We start from the raw sequence: 16,396 nt of genomic DNA on the forward strand, positions 1-16,396 counted from the left end.
AGGAAGCATTTACTGGGCATGATTACTTTCATAGAATCATAAAACCAAACATCCTCTTTGCCAGTAGGTTTCACAACTGCTTGCTGTGATGGAAGCAGAGAAGGCAGAAATGTTGGGTTAGTTTGGAAGACTCATCTGCATTGGTTTGAGTCCTATCCCAAACTTTCTCCAGGCAGCTTGAGATGCCACGGAGTCATCATCATTAACACCAGGTGAAGTGGAGAGTATGGCAGTAATTTATGTGATCCACTGCCCCACAGTCAGGGTAGGCACCTGGGTGCTGGTTTTGTTTTAGAGTCTGGTGAGGTTTAGCCAATAGCAGCTTGTGGCACATAAAGCAAAACTATGTTTGGCTTTCATACACAGTTCTCTTAAGGGCTCAGATGAGGCAAAGTTAACTTAGGGTCTAAGCTGAGTAGCCCTGTAGATCTCATGGCAGGGAAGACACATTCACCCAAGAATACCTTAGGCATCACAATGCCATGACCCCATGGTTGGCATTGCCCATTCTCTGATGGGTCCATGGAATAGCTGGACCCATGCTGGAGACCCTGGGGTGGAGGGGAGTACCAGAAGAAGGGGCCCTGGCACCACACTGACAGCCCAGGGCTGTTGGTTTGTTTCACACCTACTAGTTTTGGAGCTGCTGCCTTGGCTCATCTTCTTGTAGGAGAAGTCAAGAGCAAAGGACAAAAGAATCAGTTTTGAGTGGTGCCATCAGAAGCCAGCAGCCTCAACAGCTGCAGGTCTGGGATGGCAAGGAGTGATTTAGAAGAGGCAGGAGGAGTTCTGGGTAAGGGAACATCAGCGGAAGGCTCTGAGGTACTCCCTTCACAAGGGTTCCCAAGCACTAACTGCCCCAAACCTGCCTGTGTCCAGCCCCTGTACTGGGGTTTGAGCAATCTAAGAAGCCATCCCCAGGGACTTCTAATGAAATGTTTTGGGAAAGACTCAGGGTCAAACACTGGCACATGCCTCAGGGCTGGGCAGCAGTAGAAGCTCCTCCCTGCCCCAGCCACTGTGAGCACCAATTGCAGGCTGCACCTTGGCGCCCCGACCCCACAGAGAGGGACACACAGGCTCACCCACTCAAGTACTTCAGCTTTATTTGAATGAAACAATCCACGTTGAGAGTCTGTAGGTTACACGGCGAGTACACTGGGGCTGAGGGGAGGTGGTGGATGAGGCAATGCTTATAAAACATCTCACCCTGTTTAAAAGGTTCAGTTCAGTCCCTTTGTGTTTTGTGCTTTTAACGTTGTGGACAGCTTGGCATCATGGTGGCAAGGAGGGTCCCAGCTCCACTCAGTGGTGGCAATGGCACTGTATGAGATGTTGAGTGGGGATGGGACAAGACATGGTGGCAATGAGGGAGGTGGGTGGAGATGATGCTCTGTCCCAGGAATTCCCACCTAGGATACTGATAACAAAAAACCCAAGAGACACCAGAGGACCCCCCTCCCTCCTCCACAGTATCCCCAAACACACAGACTTTGTCTGTCACTCCATTTGGGGGCTGTTTACCAAACACTTCTGTTAGGTCAACTAACACTTCCTTACTGGCCTTGGTGACCTGGAAGTGTGAGGCAATGCAGTCCCACTGGAACTAGATCCCGCTGAAGTGGCTCACTGTTGGGCCTGAGCTGGTTCTCCCTGCACCTCAGAAGTTGAGGATGGGATTTTGGTGTGATCCCCTTCTATGGGATCCAGGGATGAGGTCTGCTGCCGTCTCTCTAGGCTGGAAATGAAACACTTGGTGAGGGTAAGTAAGGAGCAGGGGGACGGAGTGAGAAGAGTGTGGAAATCACTGTCTGATGCTCACTTCTGGGCAAAAGCAGATGTCACAGTTGTTTCCCCATGAGAACAGTTGTATCTTGGATGATGGCCCCTTTCCTCTGCTATGTGTATTGTGATACAGGTAGGATGGCTCTGACTGGGGAAAAGGACCCAAGTGAAACCATGCTGACACCAAATTTCCCATTCCATCTAGAGATTAGAGATTGTCTCCATGCTGTCAGGCAAGGGCTGTGACTAAAACCACAAAGAAGAACCATGTATCCGTAGCATTCACAGCTTTTAGGGAACATCTTAAGATGAATGCATGCTGTGGAACCCCCTGCTGTGGAATGAGATGGTACATCTATCAGATCCCAAAAACTGGAAAGCAGGCCAAACTCATCTATTTGAAAGCACTGACACTAGGCCACTTTACCCAGCTTTAACACCAACAATTACATTAATGTGCTGAGAAGCTGAGGATGGGCAGCAGAGAAGAACAAACAAAGTTTGACATGAGGAAAAGGTCACCTCCAGCAAACTCTGAGAGAGTCTTCTTGTCTCAGGATGCTACATGTGTAGGAAAGCTTCTTTGCTCCAAGTCTGTAAATACCTTCCCTCATCAGCATCTTTTTTCCCAGGGAAAATGTCACCAGTTCCTTGCTCAGTCTCTGTGTGGTACGTGCTGCCACCCATACAAAAGACCCAAACACTACTCCAGTCAATGCCTGTTGCATTTTATAAATAGAAGGGTATCTATATTCTCCTCTCAGCACAATCTAGGTGCTGCCTGAGCTGACCATGCTGCTACAGCCTGGCTATTGCTCTGTTTACTGACACCCACAGTTGGTTCTTGAGAACAAGGCCCAGTGAGACATAATATACCAAATGTCCCACCTTTGAAGGTACTCCGAGTTGGAGCATGGATTGTGGAAAAGGGAAAGGTGAGGAGTCCACCTCCAAAAGGGGCCCTATTTCCTCCCTGTTGCAGTTCTGGCAGTTTCAACACACTCACACCTCAGTTTTTAGCTTTGATCTCTCTACAAGCTGCTAAGATAAACCCCTTACCAGTGCCAGACCTACAGTGCAAGCAACACCTGCAAACAGCTTCATCTCAGCACCACATTACTTATCAGGGTCACCAAAAGAAAACCTGTTGGTGCCTGGCTGCAGAGGCTGCAATGCAGCAGAGGAAGTGGGGTTGCACTTGTTCTTGGCTAGTTTGGGCTCAGCCTTGAGCTGCTGTAATGCTGATAGCAAAGGAGGTGCAGCTCACTCAGAGTGGCAGAGCAGGACTGCTGACATCTGTCACATTCCAGCTTCTACCCAGAGCCTGCCTTTACTGATGAATTGAGGGTTGCCATAGTTATGCAACTTCTGAAGATCTTGGAGCATCTCTCAGTTGTAACAGCTGGGCTTTACACAACTGGAAGCCACTTCACTGCCTAAATGGCAGGACCAGAGCCCACCTCCCCCAGCCAAAGCAGATCTCTGCTGGCTCACAGCAGCAGCAGCAGGGGGGCTTTTATCTTCCTACAGACTTGGCTGGCAGACAGGACAGTTGCACATGGGTGGCAGAGCAGACAGGTACCCTTCACCTGGCTCAAAGCTTCAGGCAAGGGCCCAGCCATTACAGCATAAGGTACATCCATCACTATGAGCTTTGGGCACTGGCACTGCCTGGGAACTAGCACTGTATGACAGCTGTCCAGCTGGCCCTATCTTATACTGAGTTTAGGCCATCCTGGGGGTAAAAAATCCCACTCTTAAGTCAAACATTCATAACCCAACTTCCTTTTAGAACAATAGTTAATAGAAGCACAAAATTTTGTCTCATTCCACAGGAGCAAATTGTTTATAGGCCATAGCAAATGCTAGCAAAACCTGGATTTACCACAGACTTGCACAGCTCTCTACAAAAATCTCTAATCCCCCAGCTCTACTTTTGCAACAGTAAAGACAGCAGCTCTCCCTTTCCCTTGTTCTCTGTCCCATGCTGGAAAACCCTCACCATGAAAGGCAGCAGAGAGGAGGACAGTGCTCACAAGTTGGGACCAGCCCTTTGCAGCTTTCCTCAGGGATCACCCATGGGAGGACAGTGGCTTGCCTGGCTTCTTCATGTGCTGAGGATCTGGAGCTGGACTAGTGCATTTTACTGGGAAATCTGGTCTTCAGGATTTTCTTTAGTCTCCTTGTCCAGCATCTGAAAAGCCTCAGGTCAGAGCCTGCTGCCTGCCGCCTGCCATGAGTGAAACAAAGGACAATGCACTGTGGAGCTCATCTTTCCTCCCTCCTTTTCCAGAAAACACACACAAGTTCTGTTCCATCCTTTCAGCCACGCATGGGGCTGTTGTGAGCCCTTCTTTGCCTCTGAGGAAGCCAGGACATGACCCACACTAGGTCCCTGATGGAGCCAACACATGCCCTGAAGTGCTCCTGCTCCACCACCACCACCCAGGTGGCCCCACCAGCCCCTCAAGCTTTGCCAGGGCTGCAGGGAGCAAGACGGAGAAGGTGCCAGAGCAGATCTAGGTGACCTGGACTGAGCCCCCATTCCCTGCAGCCACACAGCACAGGGACACAGTAAGTCCTGCTGACTTGCTGTCTGTCTCTGGAGCTCTCTCTTTGAGAAAGGATGCTTGACAGCAAAGCCACTGAGCATGCACCTGAATCACAGCCCAGGATCTGGATGTCAGGCACACATCTCAGACAAAATGGAGTGGGATGGCACTGCTTTTCCATGGCCAAGAGGTTGTCCTGCAGACTGCAGTTGCCTACAAGCTGCATCCTCCCCCTCTCTGGAATGGTGAGTTGGTCAAAGGTGGCCTTGGGCTGTCCCACAGAGCTCTTTGGGGTGTTTAAAGCCTGCAGGGCACAAGTGGTCTGATATTACCATACCAAACTATAAGTAGCCATCAGAAGACTCCAAAATCTGTGGTTTGCTGAGTGGTGGCAGATGGTCAGCCAAACCGACATGTGCCTTAATCCCAAGGGAAGAACTGAAAACACCCATAGACCATGGCCATCATTTGGGATGCTGGGTGTACCAAGGCTATTCAGCTCCCTGCTGGAAACCAACAGCTACCAGTTAATACCATGGAGTGTAAATTTGGTCAGGTTAAAATGCAATATCCAGAGCTCTTCAGCACTTTTCTTCTGTAAAAACCTTTTGTCTCAGAATGAGCAGTTATCAGTTGGGCCAAAGCAAATAGAAATTATGGCAACAGCCTGCACAGGGTCCTGTTGCTGCACACTTGTTGCTATGAACAGGGATGCACTCACACTGAGGGCAGTCTGGAAAAGACAACATATTGGGGCAGTTTAAAGGACCTAGAGTGATCTTTCCCAAAGCCAGGAGGCCTATCCTTTGCACAGGAAATACTCACAATGCAACTGCTTGTCATCATTGAAAAGCAGGGTCCTTGTCCGTGGGTGCAAGAGCTGGGCATCAGTAGGTGTTGTGGCACTGTGTCCCACCACACCCAGCTCGAGGCACAGAGTCCATGTGATATGTTCCTCCGTGCCATTGCTAGGACACCCAAAGGCACCCAGGAGGCAAAGGGATGCTGCAGCATTTCCAAAGAAAAATAGGTATCTGCATGGTGCTGACAAAGGTGACTAAAACAGCAACATCCTGAAGCAGCAGCTTCCTGAGCTCTCTGCTTTAACAAAAAGGTTTGTCTCCAAGTGGGGTGAGGGGACACCATTTACTCCATGGAGGAAGGAAAATGCCCTGGTTCCTTTGGCTGCCACTGCCCCGGGCAGCATGAGGACACCCTGGCAATTCCCATAGATAAAATTCCCTGCCTCAGCCTCACTGAGAGCTAATGGGGAGCAGGGCTTGGTCCTGACAGTGCCTCGCACGGGGACCACTTCATGCTGGAGTCAAGGCCCAGGGCAGTGGTGGAAGGATGCTTCTCCCACCAGCATCACTGACTGTCCCCCCCAGGCTGAGAAGCACCCAGCACCAACCCAAAAGCTGGGCACTTTTTGGCACAGGGTGATAAGGACAGGCTGAGGAGGAGGAATCCAGACTCTGCTCTCCCTTTGGTAGTAATTTTTTTGTAATTCTGGAGTAGTGCACCCACAGGATTTTGTATAGATAGAAATTAAATTTCAATACTTTGGATAGCAATAGGAAATACAATACGATTTGTATCATTTACTGCACTCATTGTCATATCTCTAAATTATTTTTGCAAAAAATTACTAGCCTAAATATCTGAAGCCCCCTCCCCCCACCAGTTTTTCCCTGATTGCTACCATATGTCTTTCCAGAAGAAAACTAGTTCCTGGAAGAAAGGCTCCCTATCACTGTTGCTACAGCTGTTCCCCAGGCAGCACGCTGTGCAGCTCTGCATGCCTGCCAATCATGGAATCCCAGAATATGCTGAGTTGAAAGGGACCTATGAGCAGTTCCCAAACGATTTGTGCACTATGCAAGGTTTTTCATATACATGAAACAATTTTTCACTCCCATATAGCTGGGAAGAGTTGCACTCAGGTGTTCCTAATTACTTAACTCCAGATCAAATGGAACACATTAGGTCCATCACTTTCCAATGGCTGATCTTTGTGGAAGAAAAATAGTCTATTATTATTACCAGCCAGGAACTGCATTTCAGGGCAAGCAGCAAGAATTGATGTTCATATTGTTAAAAGCCGTGGATTAAAGTTCTGTTGATGACCTGCTATTTGGACTTGCACTGAACTGTAGAAAATTGTAATTAAAAAGTATAGTTTTCAGAATATGATGAACAACTACAAAAAGAGGTTTCAAGTGTAAGTTTCTTTGTAAGCTCCACATGTAACTACTCAGTAGCATTCACTACTTCAAATATCTACAATTTATACCCAGAAGCCTGCACACTCACATATTTTCTGTTCTACACCCTGAAAAAAAATGAAATTGAGTATATATCAACTAACACCCACACAGCATTCTTCCTAATGTATTTCTACAACTACCAAGCAGAGGTCTCCTTGTAAATAAAAGGAGTCTCTTAAATTTATATTGCACTTTTTTTCTGCAGGGACTTTCATACTATATACAGGAATAATATCCACCATTGCTGAAATGCAGCCACTTCTGGAGTGGAATAAAGCAGCTACTTGATAGGCACAGAGCAACATAAAACATCAGGAAGAGAAACATAACATTAGAACTGCAACAGATATTTAAGAAGACAGACAGTAATTAAGGACTGTAATTTAGCCAGAACACTGTGAAAAAATGTGAAGGGATCTTTAATTGGAAGGGGTAAGGAGCATGGCTTTACATCTCACCTGGGATGCATTACCTCCACAAGGAGACCTGCCTCTCAGGCATGGGGTAGTAAACCACAAATACCACTGCCCTCAAAGAAGAGGGACCCTGCCTCCCCTCTACCCCATCACTGCACAGCTTCCCATCCTTGCTGCTGAAGTGCCTCTTTCCCCTGATACCATCTCTCAGCATATCTGCCAGGGAAATTAAGTCCTTCCTTCTGTCGTCAGTACTTCTGAGAAGCAGGGGCACTTGGGTTAATGACTTTTCCCCAAACTCACTACCAGCTGCTTTCTAGCCAGAGATAAAAGAGCAGAGCTCTAAGTGGGAAGGGGCTTCCTGAGACTTCTACTGAAGGACATCTCACAGGAGGAGAAGGCTTCACCTCTGGCTGGGACAACCTCCTTGCTCTGCCCTGGACCTACAGCCACCAAAGGGCTTCTTGCTCCCTGTGCCATAGATTGGTGTGGTGAGGCTCTTACATCCTTCCTTGCAGGGACTGGCAACAGGGCATGGACTCTCTCCATGCAGACATCGCTTTCTAAAAGTGTGGAGCCCTTTTGCTAACACTTGCCTCATGGGTAATGCTTTGCCCATTATCCCGTCCCTTCAGGCTGCACCTCCCCAGACCCACAGCACCTCTGATGCCCACTAAACCCCAGCAAAACCTGGATGCTTGTGCAACCTGGGCTGAGCAGTCCATAGAAGCAAACCCACAAGGGCCTCTGCCTCAGAGCTCAGAAGGTGAGATGGTTGCCCTGGGCAATCTCTTATCGATAGGGAAGCACTCCTGTCTCCACCTTCTGCCCAGCAGAAGCCTCCTGCAACCAGCAATGCAACACAAATGTTTTGCTACTGGCAGATCAGGAGCCATTGCGAAACTCCCAAGCACCACTGGGAAGCACGGCCTCTCTCATAGGAGTGAAAGTGGACTGGACTCTTACCAGGAGTGGGGTGATGACTTCTGACCTCCAACAAGCAGAGAGGAAAAGAAGAGCACAGGGCTGCAAGAGCTCAGCCTAAAAAAGGGCAGCACTGGCTCCCCAAGAAAATGGTAACAGACACCAAGACACAGAATTGCTGTTGGCACCCATTGCATCTCATGACACTGCCTGGCCCTGGGCAACATTTATGGGTTTCTTGGTCAAATGTATACTGTGATTGAGGTCTGGGCTCGGCAGGGAGGAGTGGAGACAGAAAAGACACAGTCCCAATTCTTAGAAATGGAGAAAAGCAGAACAGGCTGGGGAGACCTGTATCATGCCCTCCCACTGTCTTGCAAGGCCTCCTGTGAAGAAGGTCCCCTTGACCTTCAGAGCTGATGTCCTTTCTCTCTCGAATGGTGGCTGGATCTCCTGGGAGTTAAGTAAGAGCTTTCCCCCTCCATCAGTGAAGGCAATGAGGCCCCAGCCATGGTTGGAAGCTGAGCAATGCAGGAGGCAGTTAATACATTCAGGTGATTTCAGACAAACATGGCTGTCTTAGAGAAGCTGATATATTAATCAGAAATTAGTAAGGTGCCATGGGTACTGGGTCTTCAGTGAAACAGCTGTCTTATCTAGCTATCTTATCTGTGGTGTTCCAGATAAATATTTTGGATGTGGTATCCCTCAGGAGGAAGAGTCACAATTAATTGCGAGTGTGGGCTAGTAAACCCCAGTTCACAGCCTTGTGGGGCTAACTCTGCCCTGTGCAGGGAGGTAAATCATGCCCAGAGCTGCTTCCAGATGCAACAAGACTATCACAGCTCCTGTTTGGCTGGTGCAGGGCAAATCCTTCTCCTGGGGGTTCATCTGGAGCAGCATGTGCCTCCACCTTGAGGAGGTTGAGCCAGACTGGCTACAGGTCTGCAGCTGAGAGAAACATCAGCTTTACCCACTCATGATACCATCAAGAAAAAGGTGAATTCCCCCCTAGCCTGTTCCCTTGTTCCTCAGCGGCAAACAGCGCCACAGCTCAGCACAAGCCTCTTTCGGGCCAACTTCCTGCCTGCATCCTTCTTGGAGCAGTTTCCTACCTGTTCCACCTTTCAGCTCCTCTGCCCACTGCCCTGGCAGTGGAAGCTGAGTGCCTGTGTGGCTGCCTGTGCTGACAAAATTCAGCAGCCTCAGCCCTGAGCAGTGGTGCTGTTGCCACCTTTTGCTCACACTGCATTGAATGCACTGTGCATGTAAAAGGCCTTGGGAGGTGAGAGGGCAGCATTACAGCTGCCTGAACTGCCAGCCCAGGGGCTGGGTCATGAGCACAGGACTTGCTGCCTGGCTAAAGAACATTTAAATTCCTGACTCTTCCCATAATCCAGAAAACTTGAGGTGGAGGAAGTAATGGAATAAAAAACAAAGTAAATAGGTAACAAAATGCAGGCAGAGAAGCAACTGTGGGTTTAGGGCTGAGGCAGTTGCCATCCCAATATTCACAGGGGGAAGCCAATGTGCAACTCTTCCACCCTTCCAGTCCTGTCCCATCACATCTCATCCCTCAGCCCCAGAGAGACCACATTTTCTGTCTGCAGCTCAGATCTGACCCCTATCCAGCAAGAGTGCTGAGAGACAGAAAGAAGCTCTTGGAGGTCTGTGCTGCAGCTGGTTCCAGACAGAACTTCACCACTCAGCGTCACCCATGTCATTGGTCCCTTCCTTGCTCCATCTTCTTCAGGCTGGGGGATGAGGAGAAGCACAGAGCAGTGGGGAAAGGCCAAAGCAAACCACACCAGGGGCAATTAAGTACATGAGAGCCTGGAAAATATGGATGGATGGAGACACTGAAGCACATGCGGTGCAAGGAAAGGTGCTCCGACTGCCGGCACGCGGGGCGGCTGCTGCCCCACAGATGAGGCTGGTGTTACTGCAGGGAGCTGCAGCTGGACCAGGGCAGCCCCAGCCAGTGGGAAAGCATGAGGAGACAAGGGGAGTACTGCAGTATATCATCCACTAACCTGTGGGCTCTGCAGCAAAGAAGGTAACTGTTCTGGTAGAAATTTGTGCTTTAATATATTTTTGTTTGTTTGTTTAAAGCGAGTTCGCACTTCCCTGAGGAAGCCCTGTCTGACATTCCCAAGGAAATATGGGTGTGTTATTTTCTTCTTTCATTTGCTCTTCACATTTCTTCATTTCCAGTTTTTGTGTTTCATTCCTTCTTTTCTCTGTGTGTGTTTCTATCCTTCCTCTCTCTCTCTCTCTCTCTCTCGTGCGCGTGCTTTTTTAAAAAAGTTTTGTCTTTATTTTTAAATTTTGTTCTAGTCATTATGACTTTCTCAAGGAGTGCTCCAGTTCTGAACCAGATCCCTTTGCATGGTCATGCCTGTCAGTCTTTGGTAACATATGGACACTTTGGTGTGCCAGTGAGGAGGGGAGGAAGAGGAGCAGAGGTGGCTGAGTAGGAAAGGAGCAGGAATGTCTTGGTCCGAAGACAGGAGCGCTCGCTTGCCATCATCTGAGCAGCATGTAAAGGAAGAAAGTCAATGGTCCACAAAGCCAAGGGCTGTGCAGGGCTGGGACACCGCTTCCTGGAAGAGCAACAGCTGCCAGCCGACAAGGGAGAAAGAGAATTAGTGATGGGACAGATAACAGACCTCATCAAACAAGTCAGCACACATCTATGTCTTCTCCCACCCTGAAGGACAGAGTTCCCTGATCTTTTGGAAAATACTTTGACCCTTTCCTGGATGTTCTCAAGGTTCCCCAAAACTAGCTTTGGAAAAAAGGTTGAGTCTTAGACTCTTTTGCAATCCAATCCTTTCTTCCCCAGAACTTTCAACCTGAGTCAAACAAAAGACTCTCACTGTGTTATGGTTATATCCTAGGCTAAAAGAGACCTTTAACTGCACATAAAATTTTGAAAATTTTAGAGTGTTCTGACTTTTGTTTCCCTCTTCATCTCTGGAATTAAGAAAATTGCTAGAAGTGACTCTTAATCTGAAGGTTTTCTTGCTTCAAAAGTAAATAAACCAAACTGAACCTTGCTGTCAAGTGCCTGTCTGGCTCTGGTTTGCAAACCCTGAACATATGCTCTCTGGCTCACCTGAGGCATGTTATTGAGGGCACAGGCAGGACACCAGTGACTCCCACCCAATGTCTATATACTGCTTACACACACCTCATGTGGCTTCAATCCACAGTGCAGCCTAGTGAGAGTGGAGTTGTCTCCATTACTGGAGTGCTGGCATCAGTTTATGTGGGTGGACTGGAAAGGGGCTGGTGGGATTTAGCCTGGCTGTGCCTCTCTACTCAGATGGCAATGAAAAGAAGCACAGCCCACCTGTGCTCCATGCCCCTAAGAACAGATTTTTTTTTTTCTCGGTGTAGGACTGACTTAACACTACAGAGGCCATTAACACCTGCAGAAGGTCCTTCTCTTTTTAAAGCTTCTAAAACTGGAGTTTCCAGGAAATGAGATACTGCAGAAGTCCTTAGCTTACTGGGGATGACACCTCCCAGTTGTTCCTTTGACTCTTGCTAATTCTTCACTGTATAGAACAAGCCCAAGAGTCTGACAGTCCCTCTAGTGACTTCTGCTTGTGGGGTCAACCATCCCACTGAGTCCCATCAACACGTCAGCGTGCTCTGAAGTCAGCTGCGCAGCCCTAGCATGCACATTTGTCCATGCACTCCTACCGACTTGTTTGCCTCTGAGGCAGACACAATCTCACCCTTATTCGGTCCAATTGGCTTCCTTGGGCAGTCTCCCTTTTTTAGAGTGACGTCATCAATGGCAATGTCCCCCTCGTAGCTTGTGCCCCGGACACCTTCAAAGATGATCTACAAGCAGAGCATGGGAGAGAGCCCAGTGTGAGGCTGCAGGTGTGGAGGGCTCTTCCTGCACTGCAGGGCTTTGCAGAAGTCAGCAAGACACAGAGCAGATCTTATCAGGCTCCTAAACAAATTATTTCCTTCCCGTTTCTCCAATATTCATAGCCACTTGAAAGCCAGATCTCACTGTTTATGGGACCAACCTCTTTGTACTGAATGTCTGTACAGTAATAAATGAGCATTAGAGCTCTGCTTTATTACGTGTCCTGCTCTAACGAGCCAACCAATACTGAACAGAACTTGCAAGAGTAACTACATTCTTATTTTCTATTTTGAAGTATCCAAAAGCACACTGGGCATTTTGCCACAGTGCTACAACTTAACCAGCCTGTACAGGGCAGTTCTCACAAACAACCCTACAACAGCAAAGTAGCCTGTTGGGTAAAAACCTCAGCCATAAAAGCAGCCCACTGCCTGGGTACACATGAACAACTTGATGAGCACATGCAGAGTGCCCAGTTCATATTCACAAGTGCTCCTTAGAGCCCTAAGCAAGGGGCACAGCAGAGGTGGCCTCTGCAGCACATGCTAGAAAAAACCTCTAGCACTCAGTCACTTTACACCAACAGGACAGCATCCCCCAGCTGCTCAGCACCGAGGCACCTGTCACACAGACATATCCAAAAGGAGCTCTCTGACAAGCAGTTTCCACACCAGCAATAATCAGAAAATGTATAGTGCCAAACTGATGCTTGCACATAAAAACCTCAGGGAGAAGTGGATTTGACTTCTGTGCATCCACTAAGCCTTTGCCTTGCCCCAGTGACCCTAGGGGTTGAGAGCTCCCAGTGCCCTCCCTTGTGCCCCACTGCCCCTGTGCTACAGGGGAAGATGTCTGCCAGGAAATCTACATCCATGGCACACAGACAGGGCAGGTGGCAGATGGCTTCTTGACTGTGGGCTTGGCTTACCTGGAAGGGCCCAGGCGGGTTGATGGGCACATGTGCTTGCTGCCACACATTGCCCCGATTCCCACTGAGAGACCAGACCTGTGTGTCGATGGCTCGCTTGTTCCGCACGCGAACTAGCAGGTTCAAGGAGCCTGTAAGAGAGAAACAGGCCTCTGGCATGCTGGGACAGGCAGCCAAGCCTGCCTGCTGGGCTGGCTCCTGGCACAGCTCTGGGCTCTGCCTCGAATCATGGCTGTAAGCCCCCAGCTGGCCCAGGGACAGCCTGTAGAGCCCCAGAGGTCATCTCTGAAGGGAGCCAGCTTTCTCCCGTGTTCATGGCTAAGTGCCACTGGCAATGTTTCATCTACCTGGCCTTTCCTAGGGAAGCACAGACCCAGACAAAGAGGGACAGGATGAGGAAGAAGCAGTGTGTAGCATGGCTGGGGTGGCATGAGAAGGGGTTGGCAGGAATGCTAGCTGCCAGGGACCTCCAGAGGCATCCCATCCAACCTCCTGCTTGAAGCTGTCTCCTGCTCTACATGAGGGCAGCATGGTTTTGCCTGGCCAAGTCCTGAACTTCCCTGAGAAAGCCAAGTTTTCCTACTGTCCAGTATGAACCACCAGCACTACCAGTTGTGGACACTGCTCTTTATCATATCATTTAATACTATGAAAAGAATTTGGTTCCATTATCTTTGAATTTGTCCTTGAAACAGTAGGGGGTCAACATCTGATAGCAACCTCCTCTTTGCCAGACTGAACAAGTCCAGCTGCCTTCTCTTCCTAAGGACGTCTGCTCCTGGCCCTTGACCATCCTGATGCCCTTCTGTTGGGCCCCACTGATTTCTCCACATTCTACTTGAAATGGGGAGCCCAGAACACGTATTTGCCACCGCCCCCTCCCCACATTCATTACTGACACCTGAAATATGCAATGCAGCTAACAGGGCTCTCCCTGCTTTTTCCCTGGCCATCACCTGTGGAAGTACAATCGGTGTCCTCATTCACCACTTGCCCTGGGAGCAGCCTTGGAGTGAGCAGCTGCTCTTTGAAGCACCAGACAGTGTTGCCTGTTCCACACCACCTGGTACCATCCTAGACCAACATTTTCAGAGGCTCATAAATATCCTGTGAATCAATGCTGACTTCAAGTTCTTTCAAAAAAAGCAATTCCCAAAAGGTTTTGTCTATCATTAAACCAAAATCAAAGCCAACAAATCTCAAAGCATTTCCAGTTCTCACTTTGAAAACAGTGTCACAGCTTCCTACCCTACACCCCCTCACAAAACCATCTCAGTTTGTCTTACTGCAGCATTTTGTTAGCATGCCCTCAGATTACTTATTTTCCTTCTTTGCTTCAGTGCAAAAAAAATAAGTTAAACATTCAGTCAGGATTGACCTGAAACACTTTTTTTTCTCAAGAAATCAATCAATCACAACTCTAGTCATGCTGTTGCTCATCAGGGTTTCTGGTCTCCATACACAAATATATTACACCTGAGAGTATGGAGGAAATAGTAACCCTTACTTATCTATCTGTAGTCTCTCTGCACTTGGGATGCTGCATTCCCACATGGGTAGGCCCTTTGGAAAAGCAGCAGAATGAGGTCAGGGGAAGAGACAGGGAAACAGACTTTCCTGTATAACCTCCCTCCTACATAATCACCCCAAATCCTTCATTCTTGGCACATCCACCTTAAGGGCACTGCGTGAATGACAGGGATCTGGAAATACTCACATCTAGCACCTGGCTGTCAGAAACTGAGAGATACATCACAGGTAGTTCAGATCATGATAAAGATGATGAAATATTTAGATTCTTAGTGAATGACTTACAAGGAAAGGTTAAAAAATTAAATGCATATAATTTAGTGAAATGAGGATAGAAAACACATTGTTGTCTGGAAATATTCAGAAGCATTAGCTGTAAGGCAAGCTGAGAAGACTAGATGAAGGCCTGACAGGACATAGATAGCATATCCCATCCCATTCCCTGGTGGTACTCAGTTTGGGATGCACACCACAACCCAGGACAAGGAGAAAAATATCTTGTTTCTCTCTCTCAGACCAGCTGGCACTGCACAACCTTGGGGGATCCAAGCCATTGAGACCTCCCTCCTAGAAACACAATGCCACAGAAAAGAGAAGTCACTATAGGAGTCTCTGGCAAAACCAGCTTTGAACTGCTGATTTCTTGGCATCTTCCCTGCCCTCAGCAGCTTCCTAAGAAGGAAAGTTTCTCTAAGGTTACCTAGTCCTCATGGAGCCCCTTGTCCAAACTGACAGCTTATGCAGGAACTACATAACCCCATAGATCAATGTCAACAGGAGTGTATTCAGAGCAGCTAATTACAGACACCAGGGCTGATGAGGTGAGGGATTGAGAGCAAAGGAAGAATTAATATGAAGCTGCTAGCGAGCAAGGATTAAAAAAAAATCATTGTCTATTCTCTCCTCATTTGGGGACTTGTAGCTAGGATTTGCTGCACAATAGCCTGGCTGAGTAGTCAGCACTGGGACAAATCACATAGCAAACGAACTTTGATGCCCTACGAAAAAAGCAAAGGCGAGATAAAAAGAAATCCAGAGAAACATCTGGAATGCAAATTAGTGCCTCCAAAGCACTGGCTCTGAATGCCTGGCCTAGACCCACACCAAGCCTGAGCACATCCTGGCTGACAGCTCCATGTCCTTGAAGCATCAGGAAAAACAACCTTTTGGCCGCTGAATTCCCTAATACAACAATACTGAATATGAGCTGGCATTCTTCAAATGGTTTACAATTGGAAAGGAATCTCCCTTATCTACTCACAACATGAAGTGTTTCACTACTGCCTGGAAAACTGAAGGTCAAAACAGAGGAGCAGCAATCCCATGGCCATCTTAGAAATCAGTCAGAGTTGTGAAGGACAGCCAACTCTCACAGCCCTACCTAAAATCCCTGCTAAGTTACAGAAGTTCCCTGAGACTGGGAAGGAACTACAATACCGCAATTTTCCAGTAATACTGTCACTGGGAATATGCTTCTGGAAGGCATGGAAGAGGCTCCTGGACTTGAAACAGTGATAAAACCTCTATCCCATCTGAACTGAGTCCACAGTGTTGTAGATCCTAAAAGTTTGTGCAGCTTTGCTACTTTACTCCCTTCTACCACCTGTCAGTCTGCCACCAGTTGCTAGTAAAGTTAAGGGCACATAGCCTGTGATGGAGGTACCTGTAAATGAACCTCCAGATCTGAACTCTAGGCAGAGCCATAAAACATTACAGACTTGGACTATGGGAATCTCCAAGTCATCTTCCTTTCCAGTGGCTACAAACTGAAGAAGAATTGAAGTGTGACCTGCTCTCCCGACTCCTCATCAGTGGAGATGAGAAAGACCCAACTGGGATGGTCTCCAGTGCCAGTTGCTGCAGTCACCCTTTTTGCCTGGTTTCACACTGCAGTCACGCCTGGTTTCCTCTATCAGAGTCCAAAGACAGCTGGACAGTTTTGTTGCTTATTGCTCTCCTTGTTGCCCCTTCCCCATCTCCACTGCCTGGCACTTTCTAAGCACACCTGCTGGTGAGGCACACAAAAAGTTAGACCTGCTAACTTTTAAAAGTTAGATCTGCTGCTATATCTCTCCAGCTGACCAGAGAAAGACGAACAAAAGGGA

General features: G+C 48.2%; 1 protein-coding gene across 3 annotated transcripts in view; it reads right to left on the reverse strand.

Moving 5' to 3' along the window:
• Positions 1–2,088: 2,088 nt before the first annotated feature.
• MDGA1 (MAM domain containing glycosylphosphatidylinositol anchor 1) overlaps positions 2,089–16,396 on the reverse strand; it is a 148,443-nt gene continuing 134,135 nt past the window's right edge. For all 3 annotated transcript variants that reach the window (XM_068185475.1, XM_068185476.1, XM_068185478.1), the window contains 3 exons: positions 12,762–12,892; positions 11,691–11,799; positions 2,089–10,562 (listed from right to left, as the gene is read on the reverse strand). In XM_068185475.1, the coding sequence (XP_068041576.1) occupies positions 10,471–10,562; positions 11,691–11,799; positions 12,762–12,892 (332 nt within the window). In that variant the 3' untranslated portion in view covers positions 2,089–10,470. The remainder of the gene's footprint in view (positions 10,563–11,690; positions 11,800–12,761; positions 12,893–16,396) is intronic.

Source organism: Anomalospiza imberbis, chromosome 3, assembly GCF_031753505.1.
Source record: "Anomalospiza imberbis isolate Cuckoo-Finch-1a 21T00152 chromosome 3, ASM3175350v1, whole genome shotgun sequence".
Lineage (NCBI taxonomy): Eukaryota > Metazoa > Chordata > Aves > Passeriformes > Viduidae > Anomalospiza > Anomalospiza imberbis.